The sequence below is a fragment of the Eptatretus burgeri genome, chromosome 16 (genome assembly GCF_056783735.1).
Source record: "Eptatretus burgeri isolate ZD-2024b chromosome 16, Ebu_testis_v1, whole genome shotgun sequence".
Taxonomy (NCBI): domain Eukaryota; kingdom Metazoa; phylum Chordata; class Myxini; order Myxiniformes; family Myxinidae; genus Eptatretus; species Eptatretus burgeri.
Window position 1 is genome coordinate 27,999,539 of NC_140976.1, and position 19,123 is coordinate 28,018,661.

Here is a 19,123-nt window from a genome sequence, read left to right on the forward strand (position 1 = left end):
CTGCAACTCTGGTCAATGGTATCCAGTGTCCCTTGTGAGAGAAAATTCTTCTTCACCCTCCGGTGAGTTCAAAGACATCCACCAGCAACATCAAGGATGGTGGTCTTGAAGTCACTCCACAACTCTTCAGGATTCCCCAAAGCACCCAAACCCCCCAAATCCCCACTCTGCCTGTTTGCAAACTCCTCAGTTACCCTCTTATCCTTGAGCTTGCCACCATCCAACCTAGGTTGGTATGGTCCCATTCTCCTGGATTTAAACTGCAACTTCAGAGTTGCTGCAAGCCTGTGGTCAGTATTGAGAAATTAAGCACTCTGTTTGAAGCTTGAAGCAGCTTGAAGGCTGTTTTGCTCCACAATGGCAACGAGAAACCATCAGTCCCACTGGCTCACGCGTTTGGCATGACAGAGACCTATGAGACTATGCGGCAGCTGCTTGATTCCATCAAGTACAATGACTTCAACTGGCACATCTGCGGAGACTTGAAAGTGGTGGCGCTGTTGTTAGGGCTGCAGTCAGGCTACACGAAATACATGTGCTTCCTTTGTCTCTGGGATAGCAGAGACGACAAGAATCACTGGACGAAGAAAGATTGGGAAGAGCGAAAAGAGCATGTACCTGGTCGACACAACGTGAAGCATGTCGCCCTTGTCGACCCAGCCAAGGTTTTCCTTCCACCACTCCACATAAAGCTCGGCTTGATGAAAAGTTTTGTACGGGCAATGGATCTGAATGGGCGTGGGTTTTTATACCTCAAGGAAAAGTTTGGCAACACCTTGTCGGAGGCCAAGATCAAGGCTGGTGTCTTTGTTGGACCGCAAATCCGACAGATTATGAAGGACGAAACTTTTCCGACAACTCTAAACCCCAAAGAGCTGGCAGCGTGGAGGAGCTTCAAAGCTGTGACGGACAACTTCTTGGGGAATGAGCGCGCGGACAACTATGAAGAAATAGTGCAGCAGCTGCTGGAGTCCTTCAGGAAACTTGGCTCCAGGATGTCCCTGAAAATCCATTTCCTACACCAGCACCTGAACTTCTTCCCTGACAACTTGGGAGTAGTCTCGGACGAGCACGGCGAGCGATTCCACCAAGAGATTTCACTCATGGAGACGCGTTACCAAGGGCGGCACAACCCGAACATGATGGGCGATTTCTGCTGGTTCCTGCATCGTGAAACTGACACAGAGCAGCACAAACGCAAAGCCAAATGCCTAAAACATTTTTAATTACATTCTAGTGGAGTTTTTCTGTAATTTCTATAATTTTGAAGCATTCATGATGAAATAAATGAATAAATGAATTTTTGTAAATTTCATTGAAATCCTGACTTCTAGGCAATGGGAATATTTCTGTTCCTGAAAATCCTGACGTGATACAGCAAAACGGTTATGATTTTTGAAATCAGCGTACCCAAATTAGTCTAAATCACTTTACACCTCTCCAGTAAAAATTTTTTGTTGTTCAGTGTAATGATTGTTTTAGTTGTTGTTGTTGTTGTAGTAACTTATCCTGGCAATGTTTTGGGCTGCCCCATCGACCATTGAATTGGTACATGGTGGGTGAGGGAGTGCCAGAAGTCCAACTCATGGGTTGGATGATATCGAGCTGGTTCGGCCTTCCGATGTATGGCACTTTTTCATCAGCACCCTTCCTGTGAAACACCAGTCCGACAGTTTATAGTCAGGTCAAGAATCGATAAACACTGACGAAACAGCTCAAAGATAAGTGCGCTACCTCATCCCATCCTGTTTGACATCGTGTGCAGTTGTGATGACTTGGAAAGGAAAGGCGGTTTATCCCAAAAGACAATAAACAAATGTTCTTGGCTGGTTCATTGTGTACGATTGCAAAAGGGTGTCCTTGTGCGTCATGATGCCCCTCGTGTTCACAGAATTGTGCCACACATTTTAAATTCCATCGTGCATTCCTCAGCTGTGCGCAGATGTCTGTCACCTTCTTTCTTTGTCTCTGAACGACTTGCACGTTTGTTTGATTTGACATGTTCACCCGCACATATTTATTTCCCACGGATTGTGTTGGATAAGTCAGATTGTGCGCTGCCGATCAATGACAGAGCTTTGGTGCGTGATATGCCTGTGCTGTGGCTCACTTTGGAATAGAGATGGTCTCGGGGGTTATTGTTACTTGGAGTGTGAAGGTTTTGTCATCGAGAGGAAGGAACCTCCACTGTCTATTTCACCTCCACTCCCATTGCTGCTGTGCTGAAAATCAAGATGGCAACAAATAAGCGAACAAAGAGGATAGAACAGCACATCACTGGAAGGGCACTTGGTAGAGTGTATACCCCACCACGTATTGCCTGATCCACGAGAACATATCAGGCCCAATCATTTTTGAAATATCGTGCTATATATCATTTTTGGCCTTATCTCTCAATGGTGAAGAATCGCTTACAAATTCTCGTCACCGGATCCGGATCTTCACCAAAATCGAATCAGTTCGTCCTTGTTACACACCCAACATGCCCATCAAATTTAATCAGAATCCATCCCCAACTTTTTGAGATATCCTGCACACAAACAGACAGAGGTGAAAACATAACCTCCTTACACTTTCGGTGGTGGAGGTAATTATATGTGCACGAGTCCAAACGCCTTGGTTTTTGATAATCCATTAAAACAGAAGCAAAATGCTTAATATTAAGTAATTTTTGGGAATGCAAGCTCAAGATGCATTGCCATCAGCAACAACCTCCCAGAGCCGAGCCAGAAGTCGAGGAGCAATCAAATGGGATCCCAAGTGTGAAACCCCTGCAGTGCCCCCGTCTTCCTGTTGATACGCTGAACCTACCATATGGCCTGCAAGTCATTCATTACCATAAATTGAGAAAAAACCCATTTTGGGGCTTATGCTGCATTCTTCTTTTGTTAACTGAAGATGTCCTGTCAACATTCAGACATTCCGAGTTTTGGGATACTTTAACTCTTAGACCTCACACTTAGAGAGTGGGAGATATATATTTTTGTCAATGGCACCCCACCGATGGTGAGTGGTCAGGTCCGTAATGAAGCTGGGGCAGCATGAACTGTCTGCCGCTCAAAGACATGGTCTTTCCTTACCAGATCTCATTTGATTTTGGCAAAAATATAAAAATAATATTAAATACCAAGCAAAACAAGCAATAATATGATACAGTAAGGCAATACTCCACAAAAATGATTCCTGCAATGCCTCTGTATTGACAACATTTCAAGTCTAGTTGTTGGGTGACAGAATTGTGAGTTTGGCGATATATATAGAAGAAGATTATTTGGAGCACTGCCTACCACTGGGTGGTGCAAAACGATACACATTTACAGATCGAAAATTGGGGTCTTCTCCCCACTATGAATCACCTACCCTGTGGGTTTGAAATTTTTTCTTGCATCTGCATTTCCCAAGAGGATTCCAGCGTTATGCAATATGATGGGGTTACTACCAGTGGGGTCGATTCTATCAATGGACAGACAGACAGACGGACGGAGACAGAAAATACAACTTTAAATATATGAATGTTGTATATATTGTATTAATCGTTAAAAGAAGCTCCTTCCCATATTTGTTTGATATATGTCGAAAGAAGCACACATTGTTTTCATTTTATCTTTTGGAAATGACAGACTTTGCATACCTGCGTGCAGGTCAACCATTGACTGAACTCCACTTATGCGACTCCCAGAGCTCAGGTCCAAAGATTAAAATGAGTACAAAAAAACCACAACAAAAATAGACATTACACAGTTTTGCAGACATATCTTATTAATGGTCTTGGCTTTTGTCTTGTCATCCCCAAGATGCACCTCTGTTTTCTGGCTGACAATGTTGCATCCCTCTGAGCCATCAGTTTGTGCAGGCATGCTGTGGTTTTGGGCACGTCTTGTTTTGCTACGGAGGTGGTGATTGATGTGCTATGTTGTTTTCGCACAGTAAAACTGTGCCGCTTGGCTTTCGCCTTGTGAGAAACCAGTATGTTTAACACCGACTGAGCACGGATTGTGATGGGTACTTCAGTGGTTGTGATGTGTGCATCTACTGATCACCAAACTGATCGGTGAGTCATGATTGCTTGTACTGCTTTGTGGAAAAATATTTTTGCTTGTACAACAGGATGATGCAGAGGAAATGCACTTACCTTTAATCCATCCAGTCTTTGTTTGATTCCCGACCCGACTGTAAACTGTCAGGTTGGTGCGATCAGGCCGTTGTTTCACAAAGTGCTTTCTCCTTTCTGTGGTCATTGAACTTTCACGGTTGCGGCCATTTGCTGGTCGACGTTAGCCTTTCGTCGAAGAGTAGACTGTGTGTTATCGCCGGCATCCTGAGCAAATTACAAATACCTGCCTAAATTCAGCATCCCTGCTGGAGAGAACTCATGGGGACCACCAACCAGCATGAATGATTTCTCCACGAAACCTCATGATGATGCTTCCTCTTATCAGGGGAAGGACCAGCTATATACAGTACCATATTTTCCAGTGTATAAACCGCACTTTTTTATCGGCAAAAAGGTAAAAGTTGGGGTGCAGTTAAAGCACGGGTATAGAAAACAAATCAGTCTTAAAAACGCTGAATGCTGAATTTCAGTTATATTCCAAATGAACACTTTTTTTTTTTTAGCAGTCGGAACTCCTGTTAAGCTCAATTCCGCTGTTTCAATTTTGAAAATCAGTTCAGGTTAAGAGTTGTACCGTGTTTTATTAACCTTGTGCGGATATTAAATATAGTTACCCTCGGAAACGGCTGGAGACACCCTTAGTTTTGGTGTGTGGCATATCTATACCCTCGTGGCTCTGAAAACGCCATTAAATACAAAAGGAGAAGAAGAAGAAGAAGAACACCTGGTGTCACATCAAAAGAAGAATTATTCACAATCGCTCAAGCCAAATAATGGACCACCCACCTCAAATAAGCTTGCTCACAATGTGAGTTTGCTCTACTGGTCTGGTCATAGGGTCATACTGGTCATAAGCTTGCTCTACTGGTCACGAGAAGGACCGATTCACCGTCATGCTCGCCTGGGGAGGAGATGGCAAATGACGATGACAAGGTCGGGGACTTGCTCTGCCCTGATTCGGACAAGGAGTTATGTGCCGTCTTCAACAAGGAAAGCATTGACGAGGATTTCCTCTGGTTTAGCTGAAAAGCTTCCTCAAACCCAAACGGCCCTTTTCGGGGCTACAAATCCACAATAAATATGTATGCTACCGGTATTAATCGCTTTTCTTCCTTTTTCTAGCAATAAAAAATTCTCTTTATAAAAATAAAAATAAAACCTTGGTATCCTCTCCTCTCTCTTCAACTTCTTGAAAATGAGAATAAGACTGTTAGACGAAATTAAGCGGACATGGGAATGAACATGTTGATACCTCCATCAATTTGTTCCATACAAAGTTAATGTACAAACATATTTAGATCCAGATCAGAAAATAAAATGATCAATATATTCATTTATTTTGAGGGTGAAAAACATGGGTGCGGTTAATACACGGCCGCGGTTTATACACCCGAAAATACGGTATATCATGATGATTATGACGATGATTTATGTTCTCACGGATTGCTTTATGCTCTCTTTTTAGCCTTTCTCATTTTTTTTTTCTTGCTTGATGGAATTATTATGTATACTAGTGCGTGCCCGTACATGCATGGCCGTACGTTCAAACAACCACACAGGCCGTTTCTTCACTCTTGTAAACGATGACTGGATTGGGGCACTGTGTTTTATCTATAAATGCGCATAAGAAATCGAGAAATTATTAGAATACAGTAAGTCATCACTATCCGGAAGTAAGTACGTTGTAACCCGTAATGGGGAACGCGGCTGATGATCTCTTCCCCAACGGCCATGCCTTCGCAGCAACGTGTCCTGTCATTGGTTGGTAAATAAATGGCCATAACTTGGAAACCACTTGTCTGATTAATATCAAACCTTGAAAAGGCACATACTCAGGTCCCCAGCAATATACCTGGCAAGTTTCAATTAGATCGGATCAGTGGTTGTCGAGAAACAGCGGACACACACACACACACACACACACACACACACACACACACACACACACACACACACACACACACACACACACACACACACACACACACACACACACACACACACACACACACACACACACTCTGCTGGAATTATATATGTTTGTTTTCATGTATCGACATCTCGTACATCTGTATAGAACAGGCATGGATCGGGAAATTAAAAGTGAGGAATGGGGAATCAGAAGGTTGGAGGGGGGTGGAGTTACTTCCACCAACCTCCTGTACATTACACTCAATATCCCATTTATTTTTAATGCACCCCAACATGCAGTAAAGTCAAATTTTATGACAAAACAAGTTTTCCCTAAAAAATAAAGATTAAGCCTTTTTTTCTAGTTTGTTTGTACATTGAGGAAGTCAATAATGTGAATTTCTAATCTCAGTGATTCGTACCTTTAGTGACCAGTCTTATGGCACCCATGGATGATGAGTCGTTTCTGATGATCCTCATACAGTGAACCATAATAGCTGTCATTATTTCGTATGCAGCCTGTGGCTGCTGGTTGCATTATTTCTGGGAGTGCGGCTTTGCCACTGATGCAGTGTCTCCTGTTCCCAGTAAGTTGGTTCTCATTTTGCCAACCTCGGAAGGATGACAGGCTGAGTCGACCCATCTGGTGTTATTTAACGTCACAACAGGGTTCAAACTCAAGACCCTAAGATTTTAAGCCAGCCACCTAAACAGTTAAGCCAACACCAGGTTTACCATAATAGTGACAAAGGAATTAGGAAGTAAGTAAAATGATTTTGGTGGAATATTTATTTGGGAACATAGTCCACTGACAACATGCAGTGAAAAATGATAAAGGTGAACAGCACCAAACTTGTGAAAGAATAATGAAGTGCTACAATCAAACCTTGAATCAGAAAGCTGATGTACTACAGTGTTATGTTTACAAGGTATGTGCTTGTAGTTAGAATTTATAGCTTCAACTCCGTTTGTGTTCATGTAATTGAGGAATTTTTCACATGTAATGAGGACACATGGATAGAGATAACTGTCTCGTGTGCGGCCCATGCGAGAGATGGGCCTAATCCATTTTAGACTAGAGAGGTTAAGGATGTCCTGCCATGTGTTTCTTGCATCAAACTAGGTGGCATAGGGAAAGAAAGGACAGAAAATACAAATTGAGGAAGAAGGAGAGAAAGGAAAACCTTACAATATGCTATTTTGCGGGCCCATACCTGTTTATCGGTGCATTTCATGCTGGTTGTAACCAATCCTCTGACTATGTAGTTAATCCAGTTCTTCCAGACAGTGATGTTTTTTTGCTTCATGTTGCACCATGGGAATCCTACCATTCCCTCGTAGCAGACTTGGAAAGGAACAAATGCTAATCCTACACATGAAACATGCTATTCAATCCAGGCATGTCTCACATTCTCACCTTGTCAATCTAGAATGGTTTCAAGGGAGCCCCCCCCCCTTCCTAAACTGTATTTCCTTGATTAGCCACTTGAAGTAGTTCAGTCATTTGAACGTCTGGGATTCCCCATCGGCCACACACTCTCGTGTGGACGACATGGTGAAGTTAGTTTCAAAAGCCATCCACTTCATCGCACCAGGTCCTTCCTTGTTAACTTTAAACTCTTAGGCTGCAATGTCTTTCAGACAATTCCATGAGAATGTGCACACGGCTTAAAAAAACCTGAATTAATCGGATTGCATCTTTGTTGCTTCAAAGTTTTAGGCAGCACATCAAGTGCTCGGGAACTGGTGTTGGTTTCTGTTTTTCATTTGGTTTCTTGAAACACCATATTCCTTTATATTGACTAAATTTCCATGACATCAGTACTTGCAAAAGGCCCAAAAGGGATGTTTGTGAATAAACTATTAAGAACCTTTGCTGAGTTACCTTTAACTGAAAATCTGCGGATATGCATCTTGGGTGTGGTTCAGCTTTGGTGTCATTTATTTCCTTATGTAGTCAAAACCCACTTCCATATTCCTTCCACATTACATTTTCTCTTTTCATTGCTGTCCACTGCTATTTTTTTTTAGTCCCCTTCCAGTTTTACTGGAGGGGATAATGGTTGCTCTCTCTCTGTCTGTCCGTCCGTCCCACCTGTGGTTTGGTTTTTCAGACTTTTTTCCCCCATACCCTTTAACATATTCAACTGAAACTTGGAACATGGCTTTATTATGATATGTTACAGAACAAGCTCTTCTTAATTTTGGGTCCGGTGTCAGCTCGAGCGTGCATTAAAGCAAACTAATTTTTATCTCCGGTTTGTTATCCTTGACTTTATTGGTTTCTAGTCTACAAAAGATATCAATAAATTAAAGTTGCTTTTCCTTTTATTTTGCTGAATAGATCCAAAACTTGGTGGGTCAGAGGGTTTCTTCTTCTTCATTTTGGTTCTGGTATCGGCTCGAGCGTGCATTAAGCTAAAACAAATTTTTATCTCCCGAACATTCATTGGATCGGTAAGGGGCATGTATTGCAAAGCGATTCCCGCTCTTGTTTTAACATCCTTTACCTAATTATTAGGTTTGTATTTTCATTCCCAATGTAATTTCTCAAATGCTACTCATTAATCGAATAGTTCTTCAAGATCTTTGGGTTGTAATTCTGTTAATTGTTGATCTTTGGGCTGTAATTCTGTTAATTCTTGATCTTTGGGCACATCTTTTCAGTGTTTTGAATTGATCAGAGCTTGTGTATTTTGAGGGTTGAATCAGGCCTATTCTAACTTGCTGTGCTGTTTTTCATCATGCCAAGATGTAACGGCATTATTTGCAAAACATTGCTTGCTCTGATTTCAGAGACCGTAATTGTATTTGCACAATTTAGTTGGTGAAGGGAGGTGGTCACACCCGGGGTCAATTGCAAGGATTATTTTACAGGTATGGTACCATTTAAAGCAGAACTGTGTACCATACGTTTCAGTTACAGCTGCAATGGAGCACAGATTTTTTTTTCTTTATTGAGGCTGATCGCAGAGGGAGTGCACGATAAACAAAGGAATGAACAAACAGGAAGAGATGAGGCAAGCAAATGTAGTAACATGCAAATATGAGACTTGGGTTAATAAGGATAGAAAGGACTGCAGGGAGGGATTGTTGGAAAAGATATGAGATGGAAAAGCACCACCTGCTAAAAGCCTTGGAAGGAAGAGTGCAATTGAACCATCTCAAGAAGGTGGTTACATAAACGAGGTGTGCCGGTGTGCAGTCAGCCGGGATATTGGGAGTTTAACCAGGAGGGTGTTGTGATGTAACCAAGTTTGAATGTAAATGCATATTTTTGCTCCGCCCATGTGTTTCGTCATCTCCGCAAGGAGGAGCATGGGGGTTGCGGTCCTTCCCTGTCTGACCGAATGTTGGTTGTGTGTGTGAAGAAATCACGTTTTTTTACCGTCGCACTTGGAGTGTTTTAAAATAAAGTAAATGTGATTTAAACCCCTAATTGTTTGTAAGCTGCCTGGAGCATTCTTTCTTCAAAGAATATAGACACGTAGGCCGTTCCAGGAGAGTAAAAACCTGACTTTACGCTCGTCTCCACCACCACATCGAGCTCGCTTCATATGCGGTCTGTCACTGGTTCCAACGGTTCGTACAACTCTTCCAGGTCTTCGCTCATGTTGAATGCCAGAGCAGAAGCAGCCGAGGCTTCTGTCGAAGTTGCCATGGGATGTAAATCTGACGAAGCTCCATTGCTACTCGAAGAGCAACGATTGATGGCTGCACAGCAACAGATGCATCTCGAACAGCAACAGATGCAGCAATGATTGAAAGATACACAGCAACAGGTATATCTGAAACAGTTGAAGTGGGAGGAAGAAGCTGCTGTGGCTCAGGCCCATTTTGAGGTGATGTCTGACACTGTGTTGGGATAAATTCGACAATATTTTGGCAGCGAGATTACCTACACCTGCAGAGAAGGTGGGATTGCTGTTATCCAGGAATGCCAAGTCTCCACTGCCGTCCATTCTGTCTGAAGATGACATTGAAGGTATTCCACCGGATACCCTAGTTACCTAGTACGTGCTGACCCAGCGACGTCGCTCGAACCAGTGTCATTTCAGACAGATCCCCTTTCACCAGCCGTCAGCACTGCAGCACGGACATCCATGAAGAACTCATCAACATTAAATGTGTCCAACAGGAAAGTTCTGTCTGTTCAGTATAACATGATGCCAGTTCCTGGTCTTTCGTATGCAACCCATCAAACACCAGCTAATGCCTTACACACAACCTTTGTGTTATCATCCTTCTCCAATGCTACATGTCATAGTTGCACATTGACCGTGTTAACATGCCCCATATGAGCTCGTGAGTTACAAACCTGGCTCCGGTTACAGCCACTTGGTATCCCACTGTGTATACTGACCTTATGTCGCCGTCCAGTGGGAATACAAATGACAACCAATTGGGATATTTCTCACCAAATCCAATATACACTCATGCTGTACTCGCACATGCTGCGAGGACATACACCACACATCCAGCAACAACATGACGTGTGTGTGTTTTTTGTTTTCTGCACTACTCTTACAGTTCTGTGCTGATCACATCCAGACTTGCTACATAGGATCAGCATAATCCCAATTCGTGCATTGAATTTTTTAATTTCTGCCAGTGGTCTTGGGGGGGGGGGGGGGGGAGAAATACAAATTCTTGATGTAAATGTGTATCATGTAGCACAGCTCCAGGTAGTAATGGGTACAGTAGAAAGGGCACCGCTCCCGGTAGGAAAGGATACGAGTCCATACCCTTTACAGTGCAGCATTCCTGTCCCCACATTCTTCAGTGCAGTAAGGTGTTTTGAATTATAAGCAGTAGGTATGTTTTTGCTGCATGCACATAATCTGGATTTATTTTGGGGGGGGAGCAATTGAGGCAGCTGTCAGTTGCCTATACACCGCCCAAATAAAAGTATGTGTGAGAAGAACGTGTAATTAATGTTTGGAACAAGTTTGCCCTTAGGGTGGGAACTCTGGTTATTTTAATGAGTTCCTGCACAATCGTTCCCAGCGTATGTTTGTTTGTTCATGCTCTACTTTTTTTTTAATGCTGAGTGTCAAGCAAGGAAGCAGCACATAACATTAAAAAAAAAGTCTTTTGGCACGACTCGGCCAGGGTCATGTTTGAACCACCGACCTCTGACTTGCTCAAACCCTTGCACAACCGAGTCTGGGCAATTATAGGAACATTTTTGTTGACAATGGACAAACGCATATGGTATGGTGTATATGGTATTGGAATCTGGGTTATTTGCTTTATGAGAGACAGAGGTTGAAATTGGGACACTTAACCGACCAACTCAACCTGCGTGCCTTTACTCCACACACTGCCTTGCATTTCTGTGAACTGATCTTCTGTCAATAAAAAAAAAAAGAGTCTGACAGCAATTATTATAATATTCAGTATTGTATACTTGGACAGAATATTTCTCTGATTTCTTCAGGATTGGCTTCATTGGAAAATAATCATAAGAAGGCATCTTAGCTACATATTTACTTGGCATGGCAGTACGTGCTTCTGGCAGAATGCGTATGATGACCTGTTTTGCCTTGGAGGTATTTTTGAAGGAATGTTTGAATTGTAATGTTTTTTTTTTCGCTCTTCGTTTATATATATTTTTTGTGCCTACGCAAACAAATTCCGGAGGCATTATTTTTTCGGGTTGTCAATCTGGCTTTCCATCCGAGTGTGTCCTTTATGCTTTTGTTTCCATGATAACTTGCGAATCACTCTAGGGATTTCCACCAAACTTGGTACAAGTATGGACTGTAATACAAAGATGAACTTAGAGAGAAATCGAGTTGTTGACTTCTCACTGCTAAAGGTTGATGACTTCAGCCAGTCTGAGCGGTGTCCCATAAGCTTTTGAGATGAGTGTGGGTGAATACAGTCACAAGTTTAATAAGAAGCAAGAAATGGTGTATCACCGGTGAGCCAATTCGATGCCATGTTCACAAAATAATATGGTCCACTCGGTGATTCAGGTGTCATAAATGGCCAGTGCCCATGAGAATAAGCTGCTCACCAAAAGGGGTTTGTCATCCCACAGTTGAAAGGCGTAAAAACCTACTGACGATAGAGCCGCAACGTGGCACGTGGTCCACAGCTGCGGGTGCAGAGAGCAAAGTGCTGCTGGAGGAAAGGGCCATGAACAGACACGTGGTACGACACTCCACGAGTCAAGAGAGGAAATGCGTCGCTGAAGATAGGGCTGCGAATGCGGTTTAACTGCAGTGAACTTTAGTTTAACTTCAGTGAAACTCAAGTCTGTGCGTCATTTCCACGATGGTGAAAATAGTGAGCCGCCAGGCAGAAAAGTGTCGTCACACTTCCGTTAGAGCTTTCCTCATCGCTCATCCCCTGAGGAGGAGGAGGAGGAGGAGGAGATTGGGACCATACTCTGTGGAGAGCGTTGGTGCTGCTTATGCAGTCTCCTTGGCTATTGGGCACAATCCTGGATGGGTCGCCACTCCGACTCAGTTTTCCAGCATGCTGGCACTCGTTTTGCTGACCTTGGAAGGATGACGGGTCCCCTGAGGGAGAGGTCAAAAGCTTGATATTAGTGTGGGGAAAAATGATTGGTTAGAAACCAGATAAAAAAAATGATGCCAGCACGACTGTCATTGGTTGGCAAGTAAATGGAACAAAGTTCATGATGTAAAAGTATGAACAACTTGGCACCGATGAAAAGTACACCACAAACTTTCAATTCTGGGTTCACCAGATCAAGGTCATGTGCCCTTTGAAAATTATCTTTCAGACAATAATGAGTTAGAAACATCTGATGTTGTTCTCCTTTACTTCTACTTACATTGCCTTCAGAAAGGATTCACACCCCTCAACTTTTGTCACATTTTGTGGTGTTACAGCCTGAATTTAAAATGAATTAAATTAAAAAAAAAAATTTGTCACTGATCTACACAATGTACCTTTTAATGACAAAGTGAAAACATGTTTTTAGAAATTTTTACAAATCAACTAAAGATGAAAAGCTGAAATGTCTTGTGTCAATAATTATTCAACACCATTGCTATGACACTCCAAATTGAGCCCAAGTGCATCCAATTTCCTTTGATCATTCATGATACGTCTCGACAACTTGATTGGCGTTGACCTGTGACTCATTAATTTGATTGAACATGATATAGAATGGTGTGTTTCTTTCTAAATGAGGTCCCACAGTTGATAGTGCATGTCAGAGCAGAAACTCTACCATTAAGTCCAAGGAACTATCCGTAGAACTCTAAGATAGAATTGTGAGAAGGCATAGATCTGGGGAAGGCTATAAAACAATTTCTAGAGCATTGAAAGTTCCCAAGAGTACAGTGAGCTCCATCATTAGGAAATCAAAAGAATATATGGAACTACCCAGACTCTTCCTCGAGCTGTCTGTCTGACCAAACTGAGCAACTGGGCAAGAAGGACCTTGATCAGGGAGGTGACCAAGAACCAAATGACAACTCTTGCACAACTACAGAGTTCCTTTGTTGAGATGGGAGAACCTGCCAGAACGACAACAATCTCTGCAGCATTTCACACATCGAGGCTTTATGGGAGAGTGGCCAGACAGAAGCCACTTCTGAGAAAAAGGCACATGACAGCATGCCTGGAGTTCGCAAAAAGCCATGTGAAAGCCAGAGAGCATAAGGCAAAATATTTTGTGGTCTGATGAGACAAAAATTGAACTCTTTGGCCTGAATGCAAAGCGCTACATCTGGTGGAAACCGAGCATGGCTCATCACCCATCTAATACCATCCCAATTGTGAAGCATGGTGACAGCGGCATGCTCCGGAGATGCTTTTTAGCAGCAGGGACTGGGAGACTTGAAAGGACAGAAGGAACAATGAATGGAGTCAAATACAGGCAAATCCTTGAGAACCTGCTTCAGAGTGCAGAAGACAGACTGTGGTGAAGATTTCCGTTCCAATAGGCCAATGACCCCAAGTATACAGCCAAAGCAACACTGGAATGGCTTCAGAACAAGAATGTGAAAGTCCTTGAGTAGCTCAACTAAAGCCCAGACTTGAATCCCATTGAGAATCTGTGGAAAGACTTGAAGAGTGCTGTTCACTGATGCTCCTCATCCAACTTGACAGAGCTTCAGAAAATCTGCAAGAAAGAATGGGAGAAAATCCCTAAATCCAGATATGCAAAGCTGATACAGACATACAGAAGATTTGAAGCTGTAACCACTGCCAAAGGCGCTTCTACAAAGTATTGACTCGGAGTGGGGGTGGGGGGGGGACTTTCTTGTCACACACCCAACATGTTCACCAAGTTTCGTCTGACTTATTAAGATAGTGTGCTATATTGTTGTGGGCTGGGTATCGGCGACAAGCACGACCGCCAGTTGGAGCAGCAGAGTCGACTCCACCGAACACCCGGAATTCAGATCGTTACCCTCGGATAACCCCGAAGGTACGGGTCCCTTACAGGACCGTGAATCGTCAATAATTCAACCATGTGGTACAGGGTTATTTGCCAAACTTCAAAATACCTCGAGGCCCATGTGGCGAGCTACCGAGCAATTCACACCCTCGACGGAGCTCGAACGGGACGAGCCGTTTCCGTGCTCGACCCGTGCGTAACCTGAGCGGATGTTTACTGAGGTCCCGTCGGTCCAAATACACAACTACAGCAGCAACGGCCTTTTTAATCACCCAACACGCACCGTGCTAAACCAATGAAGGAAAGGAGGAGGACGAGCTGAAACATTCAACAATAGGGATATTTATTATCAATAATCGGGGGAACGAGGGAAGCACTTAAGGGCAGAATTATCACGACTATGCAATGCAAGTATGTACAAGGCACTTAAACAATTCCTACTTATAGACTGGGCACACACGCACACGCACACGCACACGCACACGCACACGCACACGCACACGCACACGCACACGCACACGCACACGCACACGCACACGCACACACACGCACACACAAGAAATGGACCGAAATGGTCTTTATTCGGCTCTCCAGCCACGGAGGATAGTTCGGCTGGGAGTCAGGATGGCTGGCTACCTGGCCGCGAGCACACGGCTGGACGTCCACCCCTTCCCGGAGCTCCGGTCGCCGAAACACGGACCAGGGCAGCCAGACGCAGATGCGGCTCCGCCTTCTTGCAAAGGACCGCCCCGGCTCTGATCCGCTCGTCGCCCATTGGCCGCCGCGCGAACAGCGCGGACAATTCTTCGAGCATTGTGTTGTTGGCGTTGTTGATGTAAAAATCCTAGCTATAAAATAATCCGTAGCGCACACATGTAATTCCCATTTGACAGAAGGGGATGGATTCTAACTGTACACATACTTATCGACATAACTAACCTTGGGACCTGAATATTGTGTGCGCATGGTTTCCAGATTCATAACAATATATCGTTTTTGGCCCTAACTCTCAATGATGAAGAATCACTTTTAAAATTCTAGTACCCGCATCCGGATCCGGATCTTCACTAAAATCTAATTGGTTTGTCCTTGTCGTACACCCAGCATGTCCACAAAATTTCATCCGGATCCTTACACAACTTTTTGAGATATCCTGTACACAGACAAACAAACAGACAGAAAGGGGTGAAAACATAACCTCCTTCACCTTCGGTGGCAGAGGTAAAATTGAGTGGTTTTAAAAGAATGCAGGGCGCTTTCAGTTTACATTTGGGGAGGGAAGTGAGAAATGGGTTTCTGTCAGAACACGTTCAACCTGGATTATCAGGAATTTGGCAGAAATATGCAGCTTGAGGTATACCTCATTTACGTAGATCAGTTGATCTTTTTGAATTTGATCAATCTCGAGGAACCTCCCAACCTGACCATGTTCAAATTCTTCTTCTTAGTATATGCTTCTTTCATGGAAAACCCCAAAAGTTTTACTTCCCATTTCCTGTTTTGTAAATTCTGGCTCCAGAGATGTGATCGCCCCAAAGGGTATTATAATTCATTTTCTTTCTTAGGCTATTTTAGGCCACACCTATAGATTCAAAAAGATTTGAGATATCCGTGCAAAAATAGAATGATTACCTGGTCTTTCTCCTTAAGGTGAGCATTGATCTGTGTTGGTTGACAGGTATAACAATGGATGGCATCAACAGAATGTTAACTGAGGGATGGTAACTGCCCGGAGGAAGTAAGAAGCTGACATTTTATAAATTGGTCTGTTGTTTCTGTCCATCACTCATGAAAAATCTGTGTTGCTTGACACCTTGGAATGGAATTGCAAACTTATCATTTGAATGAATTGCCAAATAGTACGTTTCGGGGAGTCGAAAATGCTGAGCTTGTTTCGCAAAAACTCTTACCTCGAGCAATTCTGGAGATTTGTTTGTTTGTTTATTAATCATGGGAGTTTTATCGTGTGATGATTGATGTCAGAATTTGGGAAAAACTGTTCAAATAAATTGTGTCCTGTATTCCCTTTTTTTTGCTTGGCAAAGTATTGCGGTGGGAATATCTTGTTCTTCGAGTGTCGGTTTAAATTACTGTAAAGCTTTATAAACACTACCATTACGTGTTTGTTACATGCCACATTTCAATCGTGTGTTATAATGGCTTTTGTTACTTAAGATTATCTATGTACATGCTACTGTATATAATGGGAGAGTTAGTCTCGTTCATGAACCACTATACTTTACCAAAAACAGGAGGGGGAGATTTTCAGTTCTGTGAGAAGTTATTCCCACCTTCTGAGAAACCCACAAATGGAGATAACGTCCAATTGGAGAACCTGTTTTGACCTCCGCCACTGAAGGTGGACAGAGGTTATGTTTTCGCCCCTATTTAGCATGTTTGTCTATCGATTTGCCTGTGAGCAGGATATCCCAAAAAGTTATGGAAAATTCGGGTGTGTGATGAGGACGAATTGATTCAATTTTGCTGAAGATCTGCATCCAGATCCGGGTAGTTTTTATTTGTTTAAGTGATTCTTCACCGTTGAGGGATGCGCCACAATGATATATTTGTATGGCATGATGTTTCATAAAGTTGTGAATGGATTTTGACAAAATTAGGCAGATGAGTTGGGTAGATGAGAAGAATAAGTTTATTTGATTTTGGTTCAGATCTGGATGTAGACCCAGCCTGTAAGTGGGATACAAAACGTAACTGTTCAGCCTGGTGGAGGTATGCACTCCACCGAGTGCCATTCTAGTTTTACATTGTTGTTGTTGTTGTTGAGGTAACCAATACTCATTGTGGAGCTTGTACATCACATGTAGGACACAGACATAAGTCGTCATTATTGTAATTTTGTGTGAATTTGCAAGATATGAGTAGACAAATGGATCCGGATTTGAAGGCGACCTGAAAGTTACTCCCATTACCTCGACTGCAGTGATATCATAAATTTACCTTGTGGAAACCTTAAGGTCATGGTCTTCCACTTATCAAAATGATTTCCTTCACATTGCTTTTGCTGTGGCCTTAAGACACTTTCTTCTGCTAAATGTTTAACGAAAAGAGATTTAAGCTTTTGGCTTCCAGTAAAGCCCAATCTATCATGGATTAGGTTCATCACTCCTAATGTGAGGATGGGATGTTGTGATTGAAGCCCATCCAGGGCCGGATTTAGGCATGGGAAAGCTGGGCAGTTGCCCAGGGGCCTCCACAACCAGGGGGCCTCCACATATTTCATGAAAAAAAATTGTAAGGAAAAATGTATTTGTGAGTGCCTGAGTGGTAGTTGGTAGTTAGCTGAACAGATATAAGATATTCATCTATAACAGATGTAAGATATTCATCTTATCTTATTCTCTATTTTATATAGAAGTTCAGATTCTTTGTTCTTGGAAAATATACTTTATGGATAACTGTAAATATGTCTTGTCACCTTTTTAGTATTCTAAGGTAGGGTGGACCTCCACTACTGAAGGCTGCCCAGGGACCACGACGTGTCTAAATCCGGCCCTGAGCCCATCGTGGAAATCTACTTAAGTACACCTTCTACATTACGTGACAAGTCATTTCTTCACTGTGCTCTTTAATTGTTCGTTTATTGTTTCTTTTCAGGCAATGACTCCAGATGCTTTGGATTCCTGATGCTTTGAATGGGCGTGAACCTGCTACACCCTGGACGTGAATTGGGTGAAGACCTACCCAACACCTCGATTCTACTCTTGCATCTTCCTCCCTTGGGAAGGTGTTTTGGGGAAGATGTTAATCAAGGAGTATCGTATTCCATTGCCCTTGAGTTTGGAGGAGTACCGGATTGCTCAGCTGTACATGATACAGGTGCAAGCTTTTTGCCTTCGGCTATGGTTCATTTGCCTTAAACTTCCCCCATTGCTGTCATGCCATTTAATATTGCTATCTCGTTTCTTCTGTTTGTATCTTTCCATTGCAGTCAGTGCGTTGTTATTCTGAGACTTCTCCAAATGGTAGCCTGCTTCTTCTTTTTGAAATAATGGCCTTGGGCTGTCACCGCTAATGCAAGAATGCTTATTCGTACAAAGCTGAAACTGTGTGCCTCTTTGCATCCTCTAATGATGCAGAACTGATTACATTTTCTGGCATTATCGAATACAAATCATGTCGTCGATGAAGACAACTATTACTTACTTGACGGTCCCAATTATTCTCACTTTCTTGTGCGGTTGGCCATGGAACGTTTTTGGTCGAAGAATTTCACAAACTGGCTGACCATGCCCCGTTCGACTGAATATACAGATCTTTCTAATTTTTTCAGGATGCCAACGATAACTCGCCTACTCTTTGTGAATGACACCGTGGGATCTTTAACTCCACTAAGTAATGCGAGCAGATGGAACAACCAGTTTAACGTCCATCTGAGGTACGGTGCACTTTGTGATGCAACCCCCTGCCTGCTGAGGACCAATGCTGAGCCTGCTGAGGTTTATCGTCAGGTTGGGAGTCAAACCCAAACTAGACATTTAAAAGCCAAGTGCTACCTCTGCACCATCATGTCGGACAATGTTGTCAACGTAGTGCATGATATCCCAAATTGCTCCAAATGGTTAGATCTTATGGATGCAAAGTCGTTGAAAGACAAAATTCTGCACATTTCTTCACAAAGACAATTCACATCGGCCACTTGTCAATTGTACGATGAATTACAAAGGTCTATGAGCAACCTGTACCCTGTTTTC

The 19,123-nt window shown here is 42.9% G+C and overlaps 1 protein-coding gene across 6 annotated transcripts in view; it reads left to right on the forward strand.

The window, feature by feature from the left end:
- Positions 1-19,123, forward strand: part of PITPNM2 (phosphatidylinositol transfer protein membrane associated 2) — a 190,780-nt gene that overhangs the window by 30,061 nt on the left and 141,596 nt on the right. For 5 of the 6 annotated variants that reach the window (XM_085858882.1, XM_085858885.1, XM_085858886.1 and 2 more), the window contains exon 2: positions 18,027-18,248. In XM_085858882.1, coding sequence (XP_085715008.1) covers positions 18,171-18,248 — 78 coding nt within the window. In that variant the 5' untranslated portion in view covers positions 18,027-18,170. Of the gene's footprint in view, positions 1-3,933; positions 4,052-18,026; positions 18,249-19,123 lie in introns of those variants that run through there. The other variant, XM_085858884.1, reaches the window with a different exon arrangement.